Source organism: Haliaeetus albicilla, chromosome 19 (assembly GCF_947461875.1).
Source record: "Haliaeetus albicilla chromosome 19, bHalAlb1.1, whole genome shotgun sequence".
NCBI classification, from domain to species: domain Eukaryota; kingdom Metazoa; phylum Chordata; class Aves; order Accipitriformes; family Accipitridae; genus Haliaeetus; species Haliaeetus albicilla.
Genome location: NC_091501.1, coordinates 12673604 through 12696336, shown reverse-complemented (window position 1 = coordinate 12696336; position 22733 = coordinate 12673604). Strand labels below are relative to the sequence as shown.

The following is a 22733-nucleotide window of genomic DNA, read 5'->3' as shown; positions in this document are numbered from 1 at the left end:
AGCTATGAGGACAGAATGGAAAATCTCTTTAACATCTTATCAGAAAACATTTCAAAGATCCTAACACTTGGCCACCTCAAACCACAATCGTAACTTCTCTAGCCAAATTTTACAATACACTTTAAATGAGAGAAATAAAAGTTATGGTTACATTGTTTGGGGAAAGAGAAATCATGCCAGGTCTCAGAAAAAACACATCCAAACCACAACCTAGAAATAGTTCTCCCTCTTGTTCACGACAAATTCCAGCATAGGTGCAAGTATTGATAAAAACCTATAGCCATATGGACTGAAGCAGAAGTATCTTTGACAGATGGATTCTATAACATTTAGGACTTTATCTGCCAGACAAAGCACATCAAACTCCACTCATGGTGGCGACCAGCAAATACAATCTCCCCAGCAGAATTCCTGTTCATGCCAGACACTATGTGTATTTCAGAGGAGAATGCTCACAGGGCAGAAACACTTCCTGGCAGTTCTGTTCTTTGGGATCTGAAGAAAGAGGGTCATTCAAGGACAGCCCTCCTCTCCCCAGCAATTACAACTATGCCAGTATGACACATTGAATACAGAAGGTATTGATGGACAACAACATGATTAACTTCCAATCTTTATCCAGTTTGTGGGAGGAAGGAAAATACATAGCCAAGGCCACAAGTGCAACATCTGTGCCAAACCAAGGTCAGAACACTGACACAACTTAAAGGCATCAGCAGCATCACAGCATCGTGAGATTCCACATGCCACCACATTTTTCACAGTGTTAATTAAGAATAGAAAAGTTGGATGTTGGTCGATAACTCAGAACTTTAGTCATTAAGTAGTAGCTTACTGGCCAAAGACACTGCCTGAAACAATTATAATCATTCCTTTGTCAGGAGTCATGGACACTTTCTACCAAACAGACTTTATCAGCAAAGACTAGAATCCAAAATGGTTTCAGAGCCTTTCAAAGGCAACTGGGGGTCATTAGATAACGTACTCTGACTTGTACTGCATAGGCCATAGACATTTACTCCTAGCTACTCTACTGAAATCCCCAAATCTATGTTTAGCAACTGCTTTCAAAATACAAAAAAACCCCAGATCCATGGCTGAAAGACTTCAAAACATGCTGTCTCTCTTGGTAGGGTCTTTTCAGTAGTTTATCACTTTATGCTTTCAACAAATTTATCCTCTTGCTAATTTACTTACCTTTAACCCTCTGCCCTTGGTTCTTTCTGACAGTACAAAACACTCAAACTGCGCCAAAACTAGTTCTGCAATATCAGTGCAAGGTTTCAGACACAGACGCAATGATAAAAATCCAACAGTTAGAGTATGTATGACTAGTATTTTAAATGAACTAGTTTTGCACTCAACAGCGTGTATCAAAGAATATGGCTAATGTTCAATCTTTTTTTCTTCTTGAAGTAACAGATAAAACCAGTAATATTAAAACTGTCTTGCTTCAGCTTCCTGTTCCTGTAGTTTTTTTCCTTGAAAGGGTTCATTGGTAGGACTTCCCCCTTCTTCCCAGTGCACTACAACATTGATTTACAGTAGTTTGATATAAATTCTTTCCTTCAAGTACAAGCTTCTTCTAAATGTGCACCTTATCCAACCCATCCTCCTACACAGACTTAACCAAATCTCTGATCTTTTATTTTGTAGATCATGTCATTTGATGTGCAATCTTCTGTGAGATCTCAATTTTAGCTGAATAGACAATAGTCTTGTAAACAGCCTTATTAAAAGTGAATACTGACCTTGAGGTGAGGCTGAAGGAAGCAGCAAATCCAGGAAGGAGATGCGAAAGAAAAAGAGTTAGAGTTTGTGAAAACAGTGTCCAGAGATAAGACAGATCAAGAATACAGGACAAAACAAGCAGATCTAAATCAGGTAATGACACACAGACACACAATCCTTCACAAACACAGAGCTGCATGTTTTATAGACATCTAATAAAAAAAAAAAAAAAAAAGAAAAACAAGAAAACAGACCTTTACATTAGATTACACCATTTCACTTAGAGGCAACTTTGTGTAGAGAAAATAGTCTCCAATACATAACAGTTCTTGGAAAAGGGAAATAATCCAACTGTAGCAAACTCTAGATTTACAGCACATCACTAGCAAGTATCCTTCTTCCAGAATTCTAACATTTTGAAAATGTGGAGTTTGATTGTCTTAGATGAACCCTAATGTGTTCCTTTATGCCATCTTCTAGGGACTTATTTTCCCTCCAGGAGCAAGACACATTTTTTTTTCACTTTTCCTGCAGATGACCCAGACTTGTCAAAAGGGAATAAATAGAATGGAGAAAAACCCCAATGATGGAGTAAAGTCTTCAAGACCTGAAGACCTGTCAAAACTAAAAGTTCATCTTTCTTAATTTTGACATTGAAGCCACCCTTCCAAAGACAAACAAAAAAAGCATCTGCCTCTTCTTCCTGCAGTGTTGCTGTCTTAATTCTCCCATATAAGGTGCAATCTAAAAACAATAATGACCAAACAGGCATATTTTTGACAGTTCTCTCCAACATCATTCAACAGCAGCACTGACCAAGACAAAATGCTGGAGTTCCCTGTATAACATGAGATCCCATAGGTTCATTATTGCTTTTTTTTTTTTCCCCAAATATCTCCAATATCTTTTCATAGGCATCTGCTGTCAATTTCACTGATAACAGCAAGGTAAGTCAACAAGGAGCCATAAATACAGATCTTTTTCATCTGATTTTAAACTTCATTCTTTTTCAGTCAATAGAAGAGAGAAAAAGTAAATGTTCTTCTGTCCAAAGTGGCAATTTGGCTTCTACAACACATGTTGTACTTCTCTCATGGCAAAATTTCACTCTAAAAAGGCAGGATATGGTCTGGAGAAAAATATTTCTATAGGATAGGCTAAATACTATATGCTTTATTACTCTTGGTATATGGAATCATGTAAATGAAGTCTTTATTTCTGGCATAAATTTTACAAACAACAATGTAGGATACTGAATTTGTACAAGCAGAGGTTTCAGGGTGAGGTACAGCTGAGAAGTGTATTGTTGGTCCGTAACAGATAAACTAGTGTAAAGATACTTTTACTTGGCTTTTAAACTAACATTCTTCAAATCAAGTTCTTCAAGGACAGCTGTTGTAAAGGCTGTGTTATTTGGGGATTTTGGGAAAGATAAGACTTGCAAAATGCCAAATACCACATCTCAGTTTTGGATCTTGAAGTTATAATGTTCCAAAAGTCTCAGTTAATTCATATAGAAAAGCGTGTAACTAACAAATCTGACTGAAATCCAAGAGTACACTCTCTAAGCTGAGCTGCAGACCTATGACTGGTCAAACAATTTAACAAAAAGGAACAAAAAAGTTGGTTAGATATGGGAATAAATAAGGTAGGGGGGAAAAAACTTGACTTTTTAATGACTGTTATTGAATTTAGATTATGAAAGTTTAAGACTTCTCATTTTGTGTTTCAGGACCCTTTGTAGTTCCTGGTTCTATTTTAATGATGTTGTGATATTGTTTCTTCAAATTAACAGTGAAAAAAAGTACATGCTAGAATTCAGAATAGCCCTGTAGAATTTCAATAAACTATACTGTTCTTTCAACTGCTATTAAAGGGTTTTTTTTGCTGGCACAAGATGAAGGCAAAACAGTACCTGAAATGCTATGCTGAGGTCACTTGCAATTTTCTGTATGCTACAGAAGTATTATTTAGCCAGCTGCACAGGATTTGAATGGAAAATAATTACTGCTACATCTTCATTTTGTTATGGAATAAATTCTTTCTTCCAAAGAAAAATACATTTTGTGTAATTGCTAGCCCCCTTTTTGATCTTTTTTTTACAGGGTTTCAAAATATTTTTTAAGAATGTGGATTTTTAGAATAATCATAACATTTATCCACACAAAAATGAGGAAGATGTCCAAAAGCACATTAAAATTAGAAAAAATCTGGAACTATGCTATCACTCAAACTGAAAACAAGGCAGACACCTGAAATTGCCAGCTATTAGGAAGTCAATGGAGATCTGCTACAGACTGGAGGTGAAGCCTCAGCACACAGGGCTACATCAGTGAAATTGAGCAGAAGAGCGAGCAAGCATCTGCCCCAGGAAGCAGCCCCAAGCAAGCAGGATCAGATACATACCGAGACATGCTCATTACAGAGCAAAATAATAGTTTTTAGTTTGCGCTATTTCCCTTCAACCAAGAACACACACTCGCAGCATTCCTTACAAGATCCAGTAGCAGCATTTCTGCCCAGCCCCATTAACTGTCTGCTTCGATGCAACAGTCACACAGGGAGACGATACAATTCTTAACACCAAATGGTAGTCTCGCAGAAATCCGTTTTCTTTTAAAATGGCATCTCATTAATTTTAAAATATTGCCAACTTAAATCTGATTGCTGGGTGCAGATCAAAAAAGTTGGTGACATGGGAACACTGTAGTATTTTAATTAAGAAATATATATATATATATTTAAAAAGCTGTTGATTATTCCAGCTATAATTGTTTCCACATGCTTGTATATTATAGGGAGTGGAATGAGTCTGTTACATTAGTCTCAGATGTACTTAGGAAAAATTTTGTGTAATGATTTCTAGTCAACCTTTGAATTTCACTTGTTTGACAGTGAGTGTTTGTGTATATTTACTACTTTGTTGTTCCTTCAAAGCAGTCTGACAGAGAATAATACGCACTTGATCTTCCTTGTGTCAGTCAAAGCAGAAAGGCTATTCATGTTTACCACTTTTGACACCTTTTCTTGATAAAAAGAATGATGGCTGGTCTTTTCCTTTCTTTTTAGTTGATATTTAGAGGCATGGGAGGAAGTGGAGAGAGGAGAGAGAGAGATTTGTGTGTGCGTCCCTGTGCACATGCATGCACGGATCTGAGAGCACAAACATGACCATGGCCATGGAGCACTAATGTTGCAGTTTCACTGGCCTACTGGCGATTATTGGATTTTTCTTTTGTTCTTTCTGTATTCCAAGACAATGTCAGGAGTTTAGTTTGTGAGTATGGATACCCTCATATCGCTTAAAGATGTTGACTGAAACAAAGCCACAAAACAGCTTTGAAGAGATGTAGTCAAGGCAGGTACCAATGTAACCCTGATATGCAAACTAGGCTCATTATTTACATGATGTTCTTTCTCCTCTGGTTTTATAATTATTTTAACTATATCATAGCTCTTGCACTCTACCGATCTAGCAGTTGGATTAGGAGATATTTACTAAATAAAACCCATCATTGCTACAATGCAGGCAGAGTACAAATCATCAGATGACAAGTCCTATATTAATTACAGATAATAGAGTTAGGCATGAGAGGGAATGCTTGATAACCACCTTGATTTAATGATAAAAACAAACAGGACTTTACAGGAAATTTGGCAGCAAAAGAAGCCTTCAGAAAAGTTCACTATCGGTGCTTCTCATTACTCATAAATGTTTCTCTAGTGTAGGGTCATTCTTGGAGGATCCAATATTGGATCCTTAGTCTTGGATTAGTAGACAAACCAAGCTTTCAGCCCACTGCTGAATTTAACAAAAGGAGACGGTCTGTACTCAGTTCTGTAGAGATGAATCGCCGTTTGATAGTGTCAGTCCTGCCTGCTTGAACATGGAAACAATACTAGGGCAAACACCCAGGCTTAGGTGGTTCAACGATGCGATAGCACAGCAGGCTCCTTCAGCCAAGGCCTGCACCAGCCCTGACCTCTCACCATGTCAAGGGCTGGAACTGAGGTTCTTTAACCTTGTTTTTTAGAACAGCTGTTTCTGCAATATCACAAAGTTTCAGTTTCTCCCAAAACACAGGAAAAGGGAGAGAATGGGAAATAAAAGACAGTGAAATAAAGAACAAATGGAAAAAGGATATTCCATTATATGAAAAAGGTGAGGATGGATTGAGAAGTCACCATAAAAGCACTATGATGGCTTTTTTATCTGGTGCTTTCTACAGATGGATCTGCAATTACTGGCAGTGTCTTTCTCTCTCTTTTCTTTTCTTAGAAGTAGGTTTCAAAAGCGATAGTGAGTTTGAGTGTTGATCTTAAGACACTTCAACAAAGGTTGACTTTCAGAGGGCAGACACTTGCCTTCTGAAAATCGGCATGCTTTCAAATGTCTGAAGTTAAATACCTGTGAAGTAAAGGTGCCTGCATCTTACATTCTTATCTGTTTAGAGCAGTTATGTTGATAGAAAATATATTATTTTTTTCCTCTGTCAAACATGATGTGGGACTTCAGGTGTAATGTTCATTTTGTATGAAGATAAAGCAAGACTGAGAAGAAAGAAATGACTTCTTCATTCCCAGCTTGGAAATTCTGAAAATCTTAATATTCAATAGATCTGTGTGCTCAGAGGTGGAGCTGGACTAACTAGAGGCCTGACCACTTCTTTCCATTACAAAACTTTGTTCTCAGTTGCTTGCCAAATATTAACAAATTGTGCTGAAATTTTCCATGGCAGGTGTCAGCCTCACCCAGGATTTTCTGGGGACAATTTCAGCTATGTCATTCACACACCAAAGGCAGCATTCTTGTGGAAAAAATTTGTTTCTATGGTTAAAGACAGTATCACTTTACTGTGATACATAGGCTTACGTGAGAGGTGAATTAAAATTACATGGCAATCTTCATTTTGGGATGTCCTAAGTTTTGAGTGATTAAACTTAGAATCTTTATATTCACTTAAGCTATGGATTTTTAAGGGAAGTGGATGAGAAACACAACAACAACAAATTCTGCCTTGTAATAATACCATGAGATAAATATATTCAATTTGCTTTTATGATTTATGGTACCAAAATGGATTAAAGTATTTTAAAGTAATATTTAATTATTTCAGTTCTTCCTATGCCTGAATCAGAGTTCAATTTATTTTTTGAGGACTTTAATGAGTTATGATAACACAGAATTATAGTCATAGCATCTCTCAAGGTTAACTTGAATGGTGATGATAATGACTTTACAAAAAACCTTTTGTTCTTTAAGTTGACAATGACCCTTTTACTTTAAATTACTTATATGCCCTGATGTGGTTCTTGTTTAGGAAATCTCTAAAAAAATTATTTAAAAATTCACGGAAACAACCAACTTGAAAACCAAAGACAGTTATTGTAAGATACAAGTAGTGGTTTGAAAATATGTATTTCAACTTCAAATTGTTGACTTAAGCTTAGGGCATAGTACAGTTTCCTTTACACTATTCTAGGAAACCATAAAGTTGATGGAACATGCAGTTAATTTCTCTCTCCATCTATCCTTCATAGACCACTACACAAACATATCACTGTCTTAAAGATATACAGAGTAAGATACTTCCTTCTACTGTCTGCATTTTTCAGCACTCCTTTGAGATCACCCCATGTTTTTTAAACTTTTATTTTTATTTACTGTTGAGAAGAAATATATAAGATGAGGAGTATACCTTTTGGCTGCTCCACATCAAATATTTCAAAGTTTCTTCTTGAACAGGGCATCCTTAAATTCTTTTTAGAAAAATGCCCCAAAATCTCTCTCTTAAAATAGCCATCATTTCTAGCTGTCCTTAAGGGGACTGCTGACATTCCAAAGCTGAGTACTATCCTCCTTTGTTCCCAAATCAAAGTCAAGTTCCCATCAGAAAAAAAATGATAGTGCCTTACGTCCTTACAAGGACTACCTATGATATATAGCGAGCATGCCAAATTAAAATAAATTTCAAGTCTGTAACTGGAACCAGGACTTCTATATATATTCACTCAGTGCTTACTTCTGAAGCAACATATACATATATATTTACTGCCACCTCTCAAGTACAAAGTCAGTTCTTAGTTGCAGAATATATACACACAAATGCCTCTGTGTGTAAACTACCCATCTGAAGGCTGTGATGGCCATGTCCCAGATGATTAGCATTATTTTTCTTTCTTTTCTCTTCTTTTTTCCTTTTTCTTATTACAGGGTAATAATCACAATAAAACTCAAGAATAAGTCAATACTGACCTCTATCAATGACATATTTTAGACCACTTGAGTTTTAGCTGGTTCAGGCAAAATTGATAGTGGAAATTAGAACCAAAGATAAAACCCAGCAAGAGAATTAGTATAAAAAGCAACAGCTTCTGTCGAGTTTAAATCAGGGAGAATAGCAGCAAACCTCCTTTGGACTGTGGTCATAACCACTGTGACATGAGTTGAACGCAGAAACTGTTAGAGCTTGTACTTGACATAACTAGTTCCTGTTTGACCTAAGAAAAAAAGCATAATTGCAGCAGACCCAAACAGCAGCAGCACAGCAGCCGGGCAGCCAGCGGTGACATTCCACCCCGTAGGAAACAGAAGCCTTATAGAGCACTCACTTTCCCAGGAAGTCCCACACAAACCCCCCTACGTGTTGCGGTGCAGGGACCGACACCTGGTAGGGAGGGTGCAATTTGCGGGAGGCGTGCTTTCTGAGAAAAGGCATAGTCAAAAAAACCCCCGCACATACAAAACAAAACAACTCGTGGAACCAGGACGTGACAGTATAAATGGAAAGAAAAAGCAAGGAAGGAAACAAAACACAAAATGAAAAGTTACAGAGAGACAGGAGATTATGGAATGGCAATACAAAAAGCAAACAGTTAGTTATAAAGAAAGCGAATAACCAGACAGCTACAAAACCCTCTACACCACCACAATTTGGGGACAGAAACAAAACTTATAGGGCTGTTCACCCATGGAAGAAATGTGAACTTATGGCCCACCTTCCCATGAGAAAAAGCAAAATCCTGCCCACAGAGAATATAAATTAATGAGGTTGTGCTTTCAATCTCATGTTGACTCCAGAGTACTTTTCAAACTTTTGCATAGCATGCACCATATTTAACACATTATTTTTTGATATCTTTCCACCCATTCACAGCTGAAAAACAACACTCCCCACCCAGTAATTGCACCAGTTACTGAAGAGTGGAAGCATTTCCCTCTTTATTTTAATTTGAACTGAAGGCAGCTTTGCCATCATTGAAACAGTTTTCTGCTTTCCATTTCATCTTCCTCTCCTCCTACCTTTTCTCCTTCTCTGTTCCCCTATACATACCTCCCTAATAGGTGACTCATTTCTTCTCTTCTATGGATGAAACCGTGTTACTATTTCTCTTCTCCTGATGACGTATGGTCTAGTTGTCACATATAACTAGCGTAAGGGAAAACTCCAGGGAGAGACTCTCTCTTTTGAAAAATCCCATTTTTCTTAGTACAGTTATTTTCTGAATATGACTTATTTCTTCTCATCTTGCTCTACATGGAATAATAACAGTTCCTGATAGGCACAGAAATATTCACTTTTTTGCTTGCTGACAAATGCTTCTGCAAGCACTAGGGTTCTTCTTTGTGCAGAAGAATTTGAACAGCTGTAGAAGCATTAGAAGTCAAGATAATTTCTATCTCACTCTGCATGGACCACAGTTTAGGAAGGACTTTTACAAGGCAAAATTATCTATTCTTTTCAGGAAACCAAGACTCTAGCTCTAAAATATCCATGTAGTGTGCCTGGATATATCACTTCAGCCATGAAAGAATACTTTATAAACAAGCATGGTAGATAAAACCAGGACCAACCTATACATTTAATAGGCATGTTAAAATCTCTGCTTTGTGTAAAAACTCACAAGGAGAAAGCAAGCTTTCAGAGAACAGGGGTTTGGGTGAGCAGCTGAAAACAACTAAGGCCAAATAGCAATTTCAACAATTATTCAGAAAAAGAGAAATTACTAGTTAAAACCTCACTACACAGTATCTGAAACCTTCTACCTTTTTCTCCAGTTCTGTGATTATATTACAGTTCCACGAAAAATAATTTCAGATGTTGATACTTTGCTAATTCACCACACTAACAGTATGCACCTTAGGTCTCTAGATCTTGATGACTTTTTCCATTTCCACTTACAGTGGTTAGAGAACATGAATATTCTTAGATATTTTTTTCCCCCCTTGATTTACAGAGCTGCTGGCAATCACATAATAACAAAAGTAGTCTTTTTTTGACATAGCTGAAATACTTATTCTAATTACTAGAAATAGAAGAAGACATATTCTATGTTATCTCAGTACTGGTAGAAAAGATGACAAGTTAAAAAAAGAAGACCACCGCTCTATTTTTTTATAAGAGCGAAGATTAGGTGGTAAGAAGGAATGGATAATACTGAGTAGTCAAAGTATTCACCAAATTGTTACAGAATGATGTCCAGTCATTTGGGGGTTTTATGCTTTCATTGATATAGCAAGAGTTTGGCCTGTGACTGAAACAACAAGAATCTACCACAGTAACATGAAAAACAATAATTGCTTTGCAGATCTCTGGAACTGCGTCTTTTCAAAGACAAAGTTCCTTTCTAACTCTTTGAAGACTGGGTGCCAATGCTTTTATCTGTAAAAGAGATGGAGGAGCATCTTCATTTCTCTTCTTTGTTATTTTTGCTTTATAAACTATAAACTCTTTTGACTATAGGCCATTTATATGTGTTTATGGGTTTGACACCACAAGTTCCAATCTTGATTAGAGTTTCTGAACGCTAATGTAATAAAAAAATCAGACTTGAATTAAAAGTGTGCATAAGAAAATTCTCTTCCTTCCATTCCAATCTTCTCTAGGAATCAGGCTGAGGAACGAATATTTCTGACTTGCTTTTCCTAAACAGCAATTATTTCTGTACACAGAAAAGATTAAGGCACTATGAACATATTTCTTTCCCATACCTTACTTCTAATAGACGTTTGATGCTTATACCCTGATCCCTAGTCAACTTGCATCCCCTAAGATGGTGATGTGGTAAACTTCACGCCCGAGATGGGTGCCTCTAAGGGACTGAAAAAAATCACACGGACAAACATGACTTGTAACTGCTATTTAGCTTTTTCATGTCTATACTTAATGTATCTATTCTATCAACTTATTGTCTGAATGTTCTGCTGAATACAGCATGTATCAATGGGCTGAAAGTTATATCACTTAGAAAAAAAGGGAAGATGGGTAAAAAGGACATATCCTCACTTCTGGGTGTTCAAGCTTACATCACAGGTGTAGAGAATTTTGGTTAAATAAAACAACAACTTAAAGAAAACTAACACGATGCCGCCTACAGTCACAAAGAAAGAAGAAACCCAGATGACAAGTTGAACTGTTTCAGAGCTCTGTCACTTTCAAGCAAACAAGAATGGACTTCTTAGAAAAGAGTTTTTCAAATCACTCAGAGGGGTTCATAATTTGCCTATCATCAAGTCAATGAACAATAACCATTGCCATGATGCAGAACCTGAAATGTCCTCTACTTAATTGCCCTAATCTTCCTGACACTAAATGCAGAGCGGTTAAATAGTGATAAGATAGAATTAGAAAGACTATTCTGGCACAAGGAAAATAGGAATAAAAAAATTTCCATTTTGCTGTTCCAAGTTAGGGATTCTTCACTGCAAATGGTGAAGTAAACAAAAAAACCCAAACAGGTATTACTGCTTAGGAACTTCTCTCTTGGCCCACTGTAAGGTAAGAAAATGACAGAAAACAGAATCTGTTTCAGGTCTTTCCCAAGATCTACTATTTATACTTGTGATACAAATGTCATGGAATCATAATAAATTATAATTTTTGGTTGGGACATTGAAGTCTAGAAAAAAATATTTGAGCACCCTGGCTCCAACAGAAAGATCAAAAATGCTGAAAAGTGCTGAATCACATTTCATTTAGACAAAAGCAAATCTGTTCATTTGGCTTCACATAAGCCAAAGTTTACCTGTGTCCCTACCAGTACAAAGACTTTCAATGCCACTTGTCAGAAGAACCTGAGTAACTAGTATCACAAGCTCTTAAAAGTCATTTTTCTTATTTGTTTTTTGGAGAACCATGCCTGAGGAATTTATTAAATCAAAAGAACAAATTGTTCTCCAAACACACCACAGCATCAGCAACTTTTCCTACCATCTCCGTTCCCCTACAGCTCTATCTACACTTCTAGTTCTATCCGTATCAGCCCTGTTTTTGAGCAGCCAGGTAATGAAAGCACACAGTAAGACACCTTTTTGCTTACAATCTACCAAAATATAGGAATGAAGGCAGAATAAACACACTTTCCCAAAACAGGCACTCTAAGACAATAACAAGACTTTCCCAAAACACCATATCTAAGACAAGAAAAACGGACTGTTATCTCTAACTTTAACCAGCTCTTTTGCTCCTCTAGTAACTTTATACCATTCTCACCTCTCCAGTTCTGCTATCTTTTTATCCTTATCATTCTTCTCATTTTCCATCTCTTTCAGGATTTCCAGAAGACGATCCACTTCAGCTTGAGCCTTGCTAGATTCTTCCCGATACCGTGTTACCTCCCTTTCCAGCTGCTGCATACGATCACTCAGCTCTGGGCTGGCCCTAGCCTCCAGTGTTGCCTCATGAGCCTGTAAGAAAAAGGTTCAAGAAAAAACACTTCATTCACATGTATGTATTTTACAGATACTATGACAACAGCAAAACACTATCTAGATATCTATTTCAAAACGGCAATATTAATTACTACACAGAAATAAATATACAGTGCATATGCTACTTTTAAGTATGGGAAAATACTTTCTAGGAAAAGAAAAATTTAGAAACAAATTTAATATTTTTAATTCAGTCTAAAAAAATTTAGGTGATTTTTTTGGTCTGAAACAATCAACAGAAGAAAGAAGTAAAAATATGAAAAAAGTTAAACTTCTTTGAAAGGAAAGAAAAAGAAAAGTAAGTGTGAGTGGGTATAAAAATTCCTAAAATATGCTTCTGAAACAGTGTAGAATTAGTTATCCAAGGTATTTTTAACCTAGATAATCTAGAAAAACAAATCACAGGTTAATAGCCTTCAATAACTACGTCAGTATGCAAAGTGTCAGATTTGCACAGATGGTGCTGATGTACTGAAATCCTTGCTAGTTATCTGAGCTGTACAGACTAGGACTAACATGAGTATGGCTACCTACTGAAATTATTTTTGCTTAGTTATCTAGGAAATATGATTTTTCAGGCTATGGGGACAAAAACATCAGAGGACTGAGGATAAATGACTCTAACAAAGAAGGTCTTGATTTGGGGTTTGTTTTTTTTTAAAATGGCTTGGTTTGTTATAAAAATCACTATTTTTTTTGTAAAATTAATACAACAGTTCCCAAGCGTATTAGAGACAAAGAAGAGGCAGTATTTATGCTGGAATTTAAACCAGCAGACTAAGTATTATCTTTTCATTCTCCCCCTGCCCCTCTGCTCTTGGATCTTGAACTGCTATTTGATATCACTTAAAGCTATTTCAGAATTGCTCAAATTTGCATCAGTGAATAGCAGGTTTGGTGGAGTTATTCTGCTGACCAAGACTGCCTGCAAACTCAGGGCCTTTCTCTTCTCTGAAATAAACCCAAGACAGAAGATAAGACTACAGACTTTTTCCCCCCATGTGTACAAGCTGTGGAAAGTTGTTTTACAAGCTGCCAATATTCTGCTCCAAAGCTCAGTAAGTCTAAATCCAATAGTACAGGACTCTGTTGATTTTAAAGGCAACTGGACAGAACTGCAGCAGCATGAAACTCAGGGTTAGAAGCTGCTGCTTCCAAAGAACCAAACAGCAAAAATACACTTGGCTAAATCTGTTTAGTTATTCAGTAAAATAAGACTGGAGGAAAATATCCGCTCATTGACCCCAACATTTTTGCCTTGAAGTCTCTTGGTTTTAATTAGCTCTGTTAAAGCCAAGGCCACATTCTAGTGAAACCCAGGAGAATCTCAGAGCAGAATATTCTAGGACTGAAGAACATCTTGATGCCTGTCTTTACTGGGACTATGACCTTGGGATGGATCTTGGTTTCCCAAATACTGGAACACATCATATTCCAGGGCCTTGGCCCTGCAGGTCCTGCCTGAGGGTTGATGCTAAACTGTTTTGGTTTTGTTTTTTTAAAAGCAGAGATTCCAGAAAGCTGGATAACCTGCACAGTATTTTATCCTAGAAAAAAATGCCTGGCAATCCTCAGGTCTCCCAGGCAGATCTCAGCAGGAGTACCTGACAACCATAGACCCTGGAAGAACAGAACCCTTTCCTGAGGCAATGCATTTAGGAAGACTTAAAATGCTCCCTACTTCCGAGTGACTTTCAAGTCAAACCCCGCCACTCCTCTGTCACTGAGCTGTAAGTCTGAAAATCCTGCTCCTGAGCTTCTGAGACTCAGCTCTGAGTGCATCCCTGGTGAGCCTGGAAGCTTTTGAGAAGCCTTTTGGAGTTAGGGCTGCCAATGCTTCCAGATTCCTTACTGCCTCGTAAGCACTTCGAATTACATACCCTTGGAAAGGGCACTCTACAGCAAGTAGAAGTCTAATTAATATGTTGCCAAGATGATGCAGACTCCAGGAGGACATTGCAGTGATGAGACTGACAAGCATGTCGGTGCCATGAACAGCTACAAGCATCAGGGAACATACTTTGCTTTGGAAGGAGAGTGGTGGTGGGTGTTCCTGAAATGCCTTATTGGGATTTCCAGCCTGCAGGAAATCTGAAATACTTGATTTCATTTCCTTTTCAACTATACCTAAACTTCAAACAAAACGCCATCCTTCCTTCCCACATACTGTTTTCAGGGGACATCTATAAATCCCTGGGGGGGCATCTATATTCTCCTAAGAGACACTATGTATAGAGTTAAGTCTGGTTTTCACCAGACACAGAACCTGAATTCTTCTGCATTGGATTTAGATATGTTTCCAACATCTAAAATTGTTTGTTTTAACAAATACTCCTCCAGGCTCTTTAAAGTCATCCAAAATACATAATCAGATAATCAAGAAACTTCTTTAAAAAAACCTAAACCAAAGTTAGGCTGCTAGCCTGGATTACTAAACTCTCTAATTCAAAGTAAGTTATAAGACCTAATGCAATTCTACTGTCAGGATCGTCCTGATTTATATTACTCTGTGCTAATAAAAGCATCTCCACAACAACCCAAGAGACACTACTGAGAAAAGGAAATCAATTTTCTTTTTTAGAAAATTAGCCAACAAGTCAGTGTGTCTGGTTCTTATAGAATGAAAGGGCTATTTACACGACATAAATTATTAGTTAAGACATGTAACACATGTTATTTGTATATAACGCACATAAGCATGGATACTTTCACCTAACACAAAGAGAACGTTATGTGATATGGTGTAAACTGGAGACCACTTCCTGAGTTGTGAATTACTAACTGAGTGACTTTGGTCCATTTAGTGGGTTGTGTACAAAATATGTGCTGCATGACCATATCTAAAATCCTACCGGATTCATTTATTGTATAGGAGAGAAAACCAATGCATTTAGAGGTTTCCCACAAACTCACATCAAGATCTGGAACAGATGAAATTGGCTACCTTCCCAATGCAACATTGTGCAAAATAATTCAGCAGTGGTTTGTTGTTTTTTTTTTTTTTTTTTTAATTGAAAAGAAAGTTAAACACAAATAATGAATTCCTATATTCACAGTAAAAAAAAACCCATGCAACTTCCTCCACTCACCAAAGGTGTACAAAATTTCCAAAATAAGGCAGTAATTTCATTTTCGAAACAGAATCGAAACATAAGGTGACAAATGCACTAAGACAGTTTCTGTTGTATTAAGAGACTATAAGAAGCACATTTTGATAGGTTCAACTCTTAGCTCTGCCTGAGACAGTATTCCTAAACCTGCAACCTCTTAATATAGTTACAAACAAATGTGAAAATGTATAAAAGTATGATAAAAATTAAGTAAATTAAAAAAGCAGCTTGCTTAGGGTGAAGGGAACATTGCATTTCTCCTCTGACAAATGAGAAATAAGGTATGTGTACATAGACCATTGAGTTTAACTGATTACAGACTATTTTAAACCTCTTAAGTGTTACTACTGACCCTGTCATTAGCTCTCCATGTCTGTTCCAGTGTGGACTCAAATAGGTCCATTTAAGCTACTTTCAAGAGCACAAACTTGCATGTTTAGTTCTGCATTGATCTGCATAAGAAACACAGTCACATTTTAGCTAGAAAGCAGCATCTTCTCAAGCCGTGTTTTTTTAGCACACATCATCTGATCAGTATTAATCTTTGCTAGTGTGCATTCAATTTCAAATTCTAACTGGTTCAGGACCAAGAGCAGTTTAAGCTTACTACTCAGTTTAAGCTTAATACTCTGGATATGCTCTCAAAGTTCTTAAGAGGGACTATAAACTAAGAGTTGGTTTAACAGCTTTCTGCTTTTCTGCTCTTAGCCATCATTTCCCATCTGGAATGTGGTAAGTGATGGGGTGAGTGCTTCAGGTACCTAGAGAATAAAAGAAAGAATGATTGTTCCTCAGATAAATGTACTATAACTTCTATTGCTTTCACAGAAAATCAGATGACAAAGGCAACTTCTACAACTAAAATAAAGATGACCAATGTTTCACAGAAATAACCACTATTTACAGATGGAGAGGAGAGGAAGACAAAACGCATTAAAAAGAATTTTCTAAGCTGATATTTCTCATGCCAAAAAACTCTTTACTAAGAGAAAAGGTAATCTTATGCAGCTTAAAGCATGCCAGAGGCAGGGAAGAAAACAATAGCACAGATCTAATTTAAAAGTTCTAAAATGTAAATAAAAATTCCAAACATTATGACTAAGATTCTAAATCAATATTCCTAAAAGATTAACTAAATCAAACAGCGAATAATTCACAGCAAACACTTTCTACTTTTACCTATGAATTGAGACAGTAAATTCAGTTTAACATTTCACATATAAATGTTGCCAAGAACTTTTGGCCACAAAGTAGAAGTTCCCAAGAATATGAAATCCCATTTTAATCCACCCTCCTACCTCCAAGTATGCCTCACATCTCTTAAAAATAGTAAATGCACACACAAATACAAAGATATATGCCTATTTACTGCAAAAGACAAACACATATAACCTTTTTCCTTTTTTTCCCTATCGTGAAAGCAGGGATTCAAATGATAAAACATGTGTGCTGCCTTATATTGTGTCTTTATTAGTTTCAACAAAATTATAAATTTGAAAAACAACCAGACTTGTTCCTCTTTTAGTTCCAATGCTCTAAACACCGTGTACGGTAACAGAACTTTTCAAAAAGGCTGTACTGGAAGTAAAAGGCTCAGTGAATTCTCTGATATACTATGTACCAGAAAAATTGAGTCTGTCACAAAGAGTTGTTTGTTATCTTACTATTGACAAAATCTTTTAAATGGTTAGTCTCTGTTAACATGACTGTAATTTTTTGTCACTGAATAAGCAAATATTTGGTTGGAATAATTTCATAAAGGCAGCTGAAAGCCTAAATAAGAGTAAGATGCCTTGAGAGAAGCCATTACTGAAAAAAAGTGGTCTCTTCAGAAAGATGCGAGTTCCTATCGTTGTTATTAAACATTAACAATTTGCTCTCTTTGGATGTACACCAACACAAAAAGTGTACAAAGATGGGGGAAATGCCGAGGTGACGGCTGCCTTTGCGAGCATCCTTCAACCCCCCCTACCCTTCCCTCCTCTGAACCAGGCTTTATTCAGCTGACCAGAATCTACCATTTTACAGAAACAGAGCTTCATTCAATGCACAGAAAGGATTTACTAAAGTAATGATCAGATACTCAGTACTTGTTTTTTGATATTCAGTGTATGGCTCTATGCCTCATTTACTCTAAATTACAAAATGACACTGAAAAAAGAGTATTTTCCCGGTTTTCTTTCTATCATGCTAATCATGACTGTAGGCTATTTCTTGGCAAATGGTAACTAACCACTTCATAACACCACCAATGGGAAATGAGGATGCATTATTATACCTGTTGTGCAGGTGAAAAATGGAGATGCAAAAATATCCTGCCTTATTCACTCAATGCTTTCCTACTATTTAAAAAAAAATATTTTATCAGCTGATTTCTCTAGATGATTATCATCTTCCTTATACATCTCTGGCTCATTCTTGGAGCATTTGTCAAGCAATATTGAAGACTGCAAGAGTCTGCACACAGTAATCTAGTTATAAAATGTTATAACAACTAGCTCACAACAAAAAACAAGAAAGGCCACACAATGTTGCATTGGCCATTTCCTAGCTTTTGGATATTTAATTTTTCAAAATGAATGTTACCTTAACAAGGTTTCTGGGAGGGGTAGAGTAGGTAAGTTTAATTTTTTAGGTATATGAAAATCAGGGAGAAAACCCCTCCAACCTTCCACTGCATGAGATGATGCTGACATTGTCATGAAACTATATCTTGTCTCCCCAACCTTCTATCAACATTATTTAGAAAGATTCAAATGCCACTCCTTTTATTCAGGCAGATTCCACTAATCTACCAGTTCTCCTCATCCTTTTCCTGTCACTTTTTTTTCAGGTTTGGGGGATTTTTTTCTTCCACAGTTAGTTCTATCCAACAGCACCTGTAGTCCCATGTCTTCTGCTCATATGCAACCCCCTCCTCATACCATGTCTTCCCCGAGTCCCAGGTTCAGTACAATTTTCCTGGTAATCCGAGCCACTCATACTCCCAGCAAAATCCAACCTGTTTTTCTCCTCCCAGTGGTTAACTTTCAGTACTGGCTTCCATACCCAACAGATTATTTGTCCTGACCCATTCTGCACACCGAGATGCTGATTCTTGCTTCTGTTGTATTTGTATTAAGCAGCTGCTTGGAACCAGCACGGTATTTGGTGAATAGTCTACTTAGTATTGCTGCTGCCTGCTCGAATGACCAGACCTAGAAGAGGCTGCGGCAACACAGAGAGACAATGGGAAGGTCCTCCTCCCTCTTCAGGCTGGCGTATAACCACTTCAGGTGGAACCTTTGGGAAGTTTCATTGCTAAATCTATCTTTCTACTGAGCATGTACGAATAGACAATGCATTTAACCTTTAACCAATTTAGATGGATTTAAACAGGGGCATCAAAAATATCTGGTACAAGGACCAAATCTTTTAATAAAAAACTACTAGTGTTAAAAAAAAGATTAAAACCAACATATTTCTATTTTTCCCTGAAAACAGAGGCCGAGAGTTTCTTTCAAAAAGACACAAAACTAGACAAAATCTCAGACTGAATCAAACAATGTAAGAAACTTCAGCTAAGAGATTTAAAAGGTTTTGGAAAACCATAAACAATTGATAAAAGAATCTATTTAATAGGATGCATTAAACAAGTTTAGTTATGGACTGTACCAGTCCAATCTACAGGTTAGGAGGCTAGCAAATTATTTTAAAGTGGGAGAAGGTATCAATGCACCAGAAAAGTCTTGAGTCTGCTATTCATACCTGAACACACAAAACCTTTGGGGAAAAAAATATTCTCTGTCATGAAATACTAAATAATGAAATCCTTCAAATGCCATATCCACTGATCTTATATTCTTTAAGAAAATTATGTTATTTTTTCCTGATCTTTATGCACCAAATACCTTAGAATATTTATTAATGACTGTTTTTACATATAATAAATAACTCAAAATGCAGTGTAGGAGTTTTTATGCCCTAGTTGACTATTTGTTGTTATTTCTGATAGTCCTAACAGAACGCTTTTCCCTATTGCACCCCACAACTCTTTTCCCAAATCTAGTCCCATAAATGCATTGTATTATCTGCTCTATTAAAATAATTTCTAATATGCGATGGGACAAAAACTTAACTATTAAAAGCACCAGCAATTCTCTGACCATCAGACAATGATTGTCAGGCTAGACAGCTATATTTACCCTGAACATTGACAAGAGTAACATAGATATCAGCCTCCTGAAAGTTTTGTAACACGATTTTTTTATGCACACAGTCACAAGAGAAATCTCTGATGAAAACCACCTTGGATTACATAATTTACGGTGTCAAGATATTATTATACAAACGCTCCTTGAAAGGAGTGCTCTTTGTCATCAAACAGAAGACTGGTAATAGGATCTAAAATTAAACTGACAGTACCAGTGAGCTTAATGGTTACACAAGTTTTTAAGCAATCTTTTACTTGCCATAACTTAATTATTATTTCTAATGCGCTGCTGTACATGGTGTTACAGAATACTTTCACTCAGGAAGCTTGATTTGCATAGAAACTCTACATTCTAGCTCTGAAAATGCACGGACGATGGAGATGAAAGAAAAGCCACAGGACACTTCAAGCAAGCAACAAAGGGAAACAAAAACATTGGCACAATATTAAGCTGTCCAAACAAAAACAAAGTTAGACCAACACAGCCAAACAGTAAAAGCATCTTAGAAGGCTTTTTTGAGCATGACTGGTTAGACATACTATAGCATTTTGTTTGTATCCATACTATCCATAAGCACTACTAAAGCAATTCACCAACATACTGTGTGTTGGCCCAGATATAAAAGCACAGGTGAATACACATGCAACACAGAAAATTAAATGGGGTTGGCAATAGCCTCTCAGTTTGCCAGGACACTTACTGGCTTGGATGGCTGACTCAATAAAACTTCAGGGTGCTAAAGGGAGAAAGAAGATAGGAAAAGATGGGAAAAATCGGGGATAGGAACAGTGTGAGAGAGAAAAAGAAAAGATGCAACAAGAAAAGAATTTAAAATAATAGCTGTGACATTAATTTACTAACTCAACAGAATCTTAATTTGTGGTTTTAGCATGCATTACTACCAGCATTTGAAACATGAGAAACATGGAGAGTTACCCTCGTGCAAGTTCCAAACTTTATCTTGATTTCTCAGTTTAATGTAGTCCTGTGTTTGGGTTTACAGATGACAGTTTTACAGGTTGAGCAGGACTTTAATTTCTAGTGCTTCACTTATATCAGTTGCAAGACAGCTAAATGGTTTAGAAAACTAATTCAGTAACTGACACTATCTGAACAATGAACACAATTGCTGGGTTTTTACAAGACATCCTGATTTTCCTGGTAGCCTCTTTCTTTCTGAGTTTCTATGCTGAATACATCATTTATCAGTCCTTCTTTGCAAAACCAAATCATCAGCAGAGAACAAAAAAGACTATTTCTCTCTCATCTACCAATATTATCAGTAATATTTTCAGTTGTGGCAGGAAATCCATGTTCACAAAAATAAAAAGCATCAGACCCTATATTAGACTAGCCGAGCTAAATCTTGGGAAACATAGAATTTGGGTCAACACTTCATTCAGTCATTTTTTCCTGTCTTTTGAAAGATACTATCCTCCTGAACTTGAAGGAAGAATACCACAGCAGGAAAAAAAAAAAAAAATCCTCTGAGTGAGCCTGTTGAATCTCAAGGTATTTTCCTGGCAGGGAATCACTGCTAACATTCACTGATGAAAAGTTCCTAGAACTGCACCAAGGGGCAGTTTGTTAACATATGGTTTTGGACTCTTTCTTTTCTCTAACCTTGATCCCTTTCAAATAAGGAAAATATCTATAGGGAGAAAAACTATGCACTGGAAATGCAGACAGACAAAAATCCACTCATCTTTGCTGGAACAAATTCTAATACTAGTTGGTTTCTCCCAGATTAGAAAAACAAAATGAAACAAAGCATATTGGCTGGGGAAGACAAGACAGAAAAAGCTAGGAAAAGAGTATCCTGAAGAAAAACAACTAGAAGAAAACTTTTTCACTATAAAACTATTACATTAAAACAGAAGTTCAAAAAAAGTGTTTCCTAAGGGAAAAAAACCAAACAAATAAACAAATAAAAGCCACACAGCATAAAACCACTTCACAGCAAAACAGGGAGAGAACCCCCTGCGTGCGATTTCCCTCTAAGGATTCCATCTCAGCAAAAAGCAGACTGTTTAAGGCAGGACACCGTGCCATGTAAACTGAACAGGGATTTATGGGTTGCTTTAAGCATTCAGAATCTCCCATAGTATCTCCTGCTGGCAGTAGGCTGACAACTGAGCACAGAAGCAATGACAGTAGAATGATTAGAACATTAAGCTCAGAGATTTGCATAACCATAGTGTCATTATTAAAAAAAAACAATCCTGAATCTGAAAAACACTGCAGTTTTATTTGCTAAGACAGGGATCAATGTAAAACAGTCATTAGTACGAAGAGGTATAGTAACAATGAGAAGTGGACACCTTGAGCCAGACACTGGAGATTGCTTACATGGAAAGAAAAATAATACCAGCAACTTTTCAGCACCCCTGCACTCCACTTGGTTAATAATATTTCAGTTTAGTGTAAAGTTAAATACCTTTTACAGAAAAAGTGGAAGTTTGCACTGTTCATGATTTCTCAAAGGCCCACTGTTTAGAGATTAGCAAGAGTTTTTTCCAAGGACTGCCCAAATCTTTTTTATCTAATGGCTTAACAGTACTCCAATTCAGTCTCTTCTGTCAGCTTCTTAACTTCTAAGGCTAATAGATTTAACGGAAAGTACTCAAACTGTCCAGTGGAAATAAGAGGCAAGGGAAACAAGATTGATGTTAGACACATCTCTGTTCAAACTGTAAGGGAAACAACCTAAAAGAAAAAGCTTTTTGCCATTTGCTGTTAAGAGCTACACAAGAGAGTCCTTCCTGCATGTGTCTTATGCAAAACAGCACTGACATAATGTAATAAAACTCAACATAATAAACCTCTAATTTGGTTCTAAACAGAATGCTCTTATGTAGCCATTAGTTTTAAGGTTAATTGTGACAGCTATTTGCAATGGTTAACAATGCAGACGTGTAAAATAGTTTTTAGAAGCTTTAAATTGGAGCTGGATTATCTATCATAATTGTTTTAAGGATGACAAGGAAC

The 22733-nt window shown here is 36.7% G+C and overlaps 1 protein-coding gene across 12 annotated transcripts in view; it reads right to left on the bottom strand.

Annotated features, from left to right (window-relative positions):
• The window catches only part of ERC1 (ELKS/RAB6-interacting/CAST family member 1), a 305364-nt gene that overhangs the window by 162725 nt on the left and 119906 nt on the right, over positions 1-22733 (bottom strand). For 9 of the 12 annotated variants that reach the window (XM_069807691.1, XM_069807694.1, XM_069807693.1 and 6 more), the window contains 2 exons: positions 12225-12418; positions 1752-1763 (listed from right to left, as the gene is read on the bottom strand). In XM_069807691.1, coding sequence (XP_069663792.1) covers positions 1752-1763; positions 12225-12418 — 206 coding nt within the window. The remainder of the gene's footprint in view (positions 1-1751; positions 1764-12224; positions 12419-22733) is intronic. The other 3 variants (XM_069807685.1, XM_069807687.1, XM_069807689.1) reach the window with 1 other exon arrangement.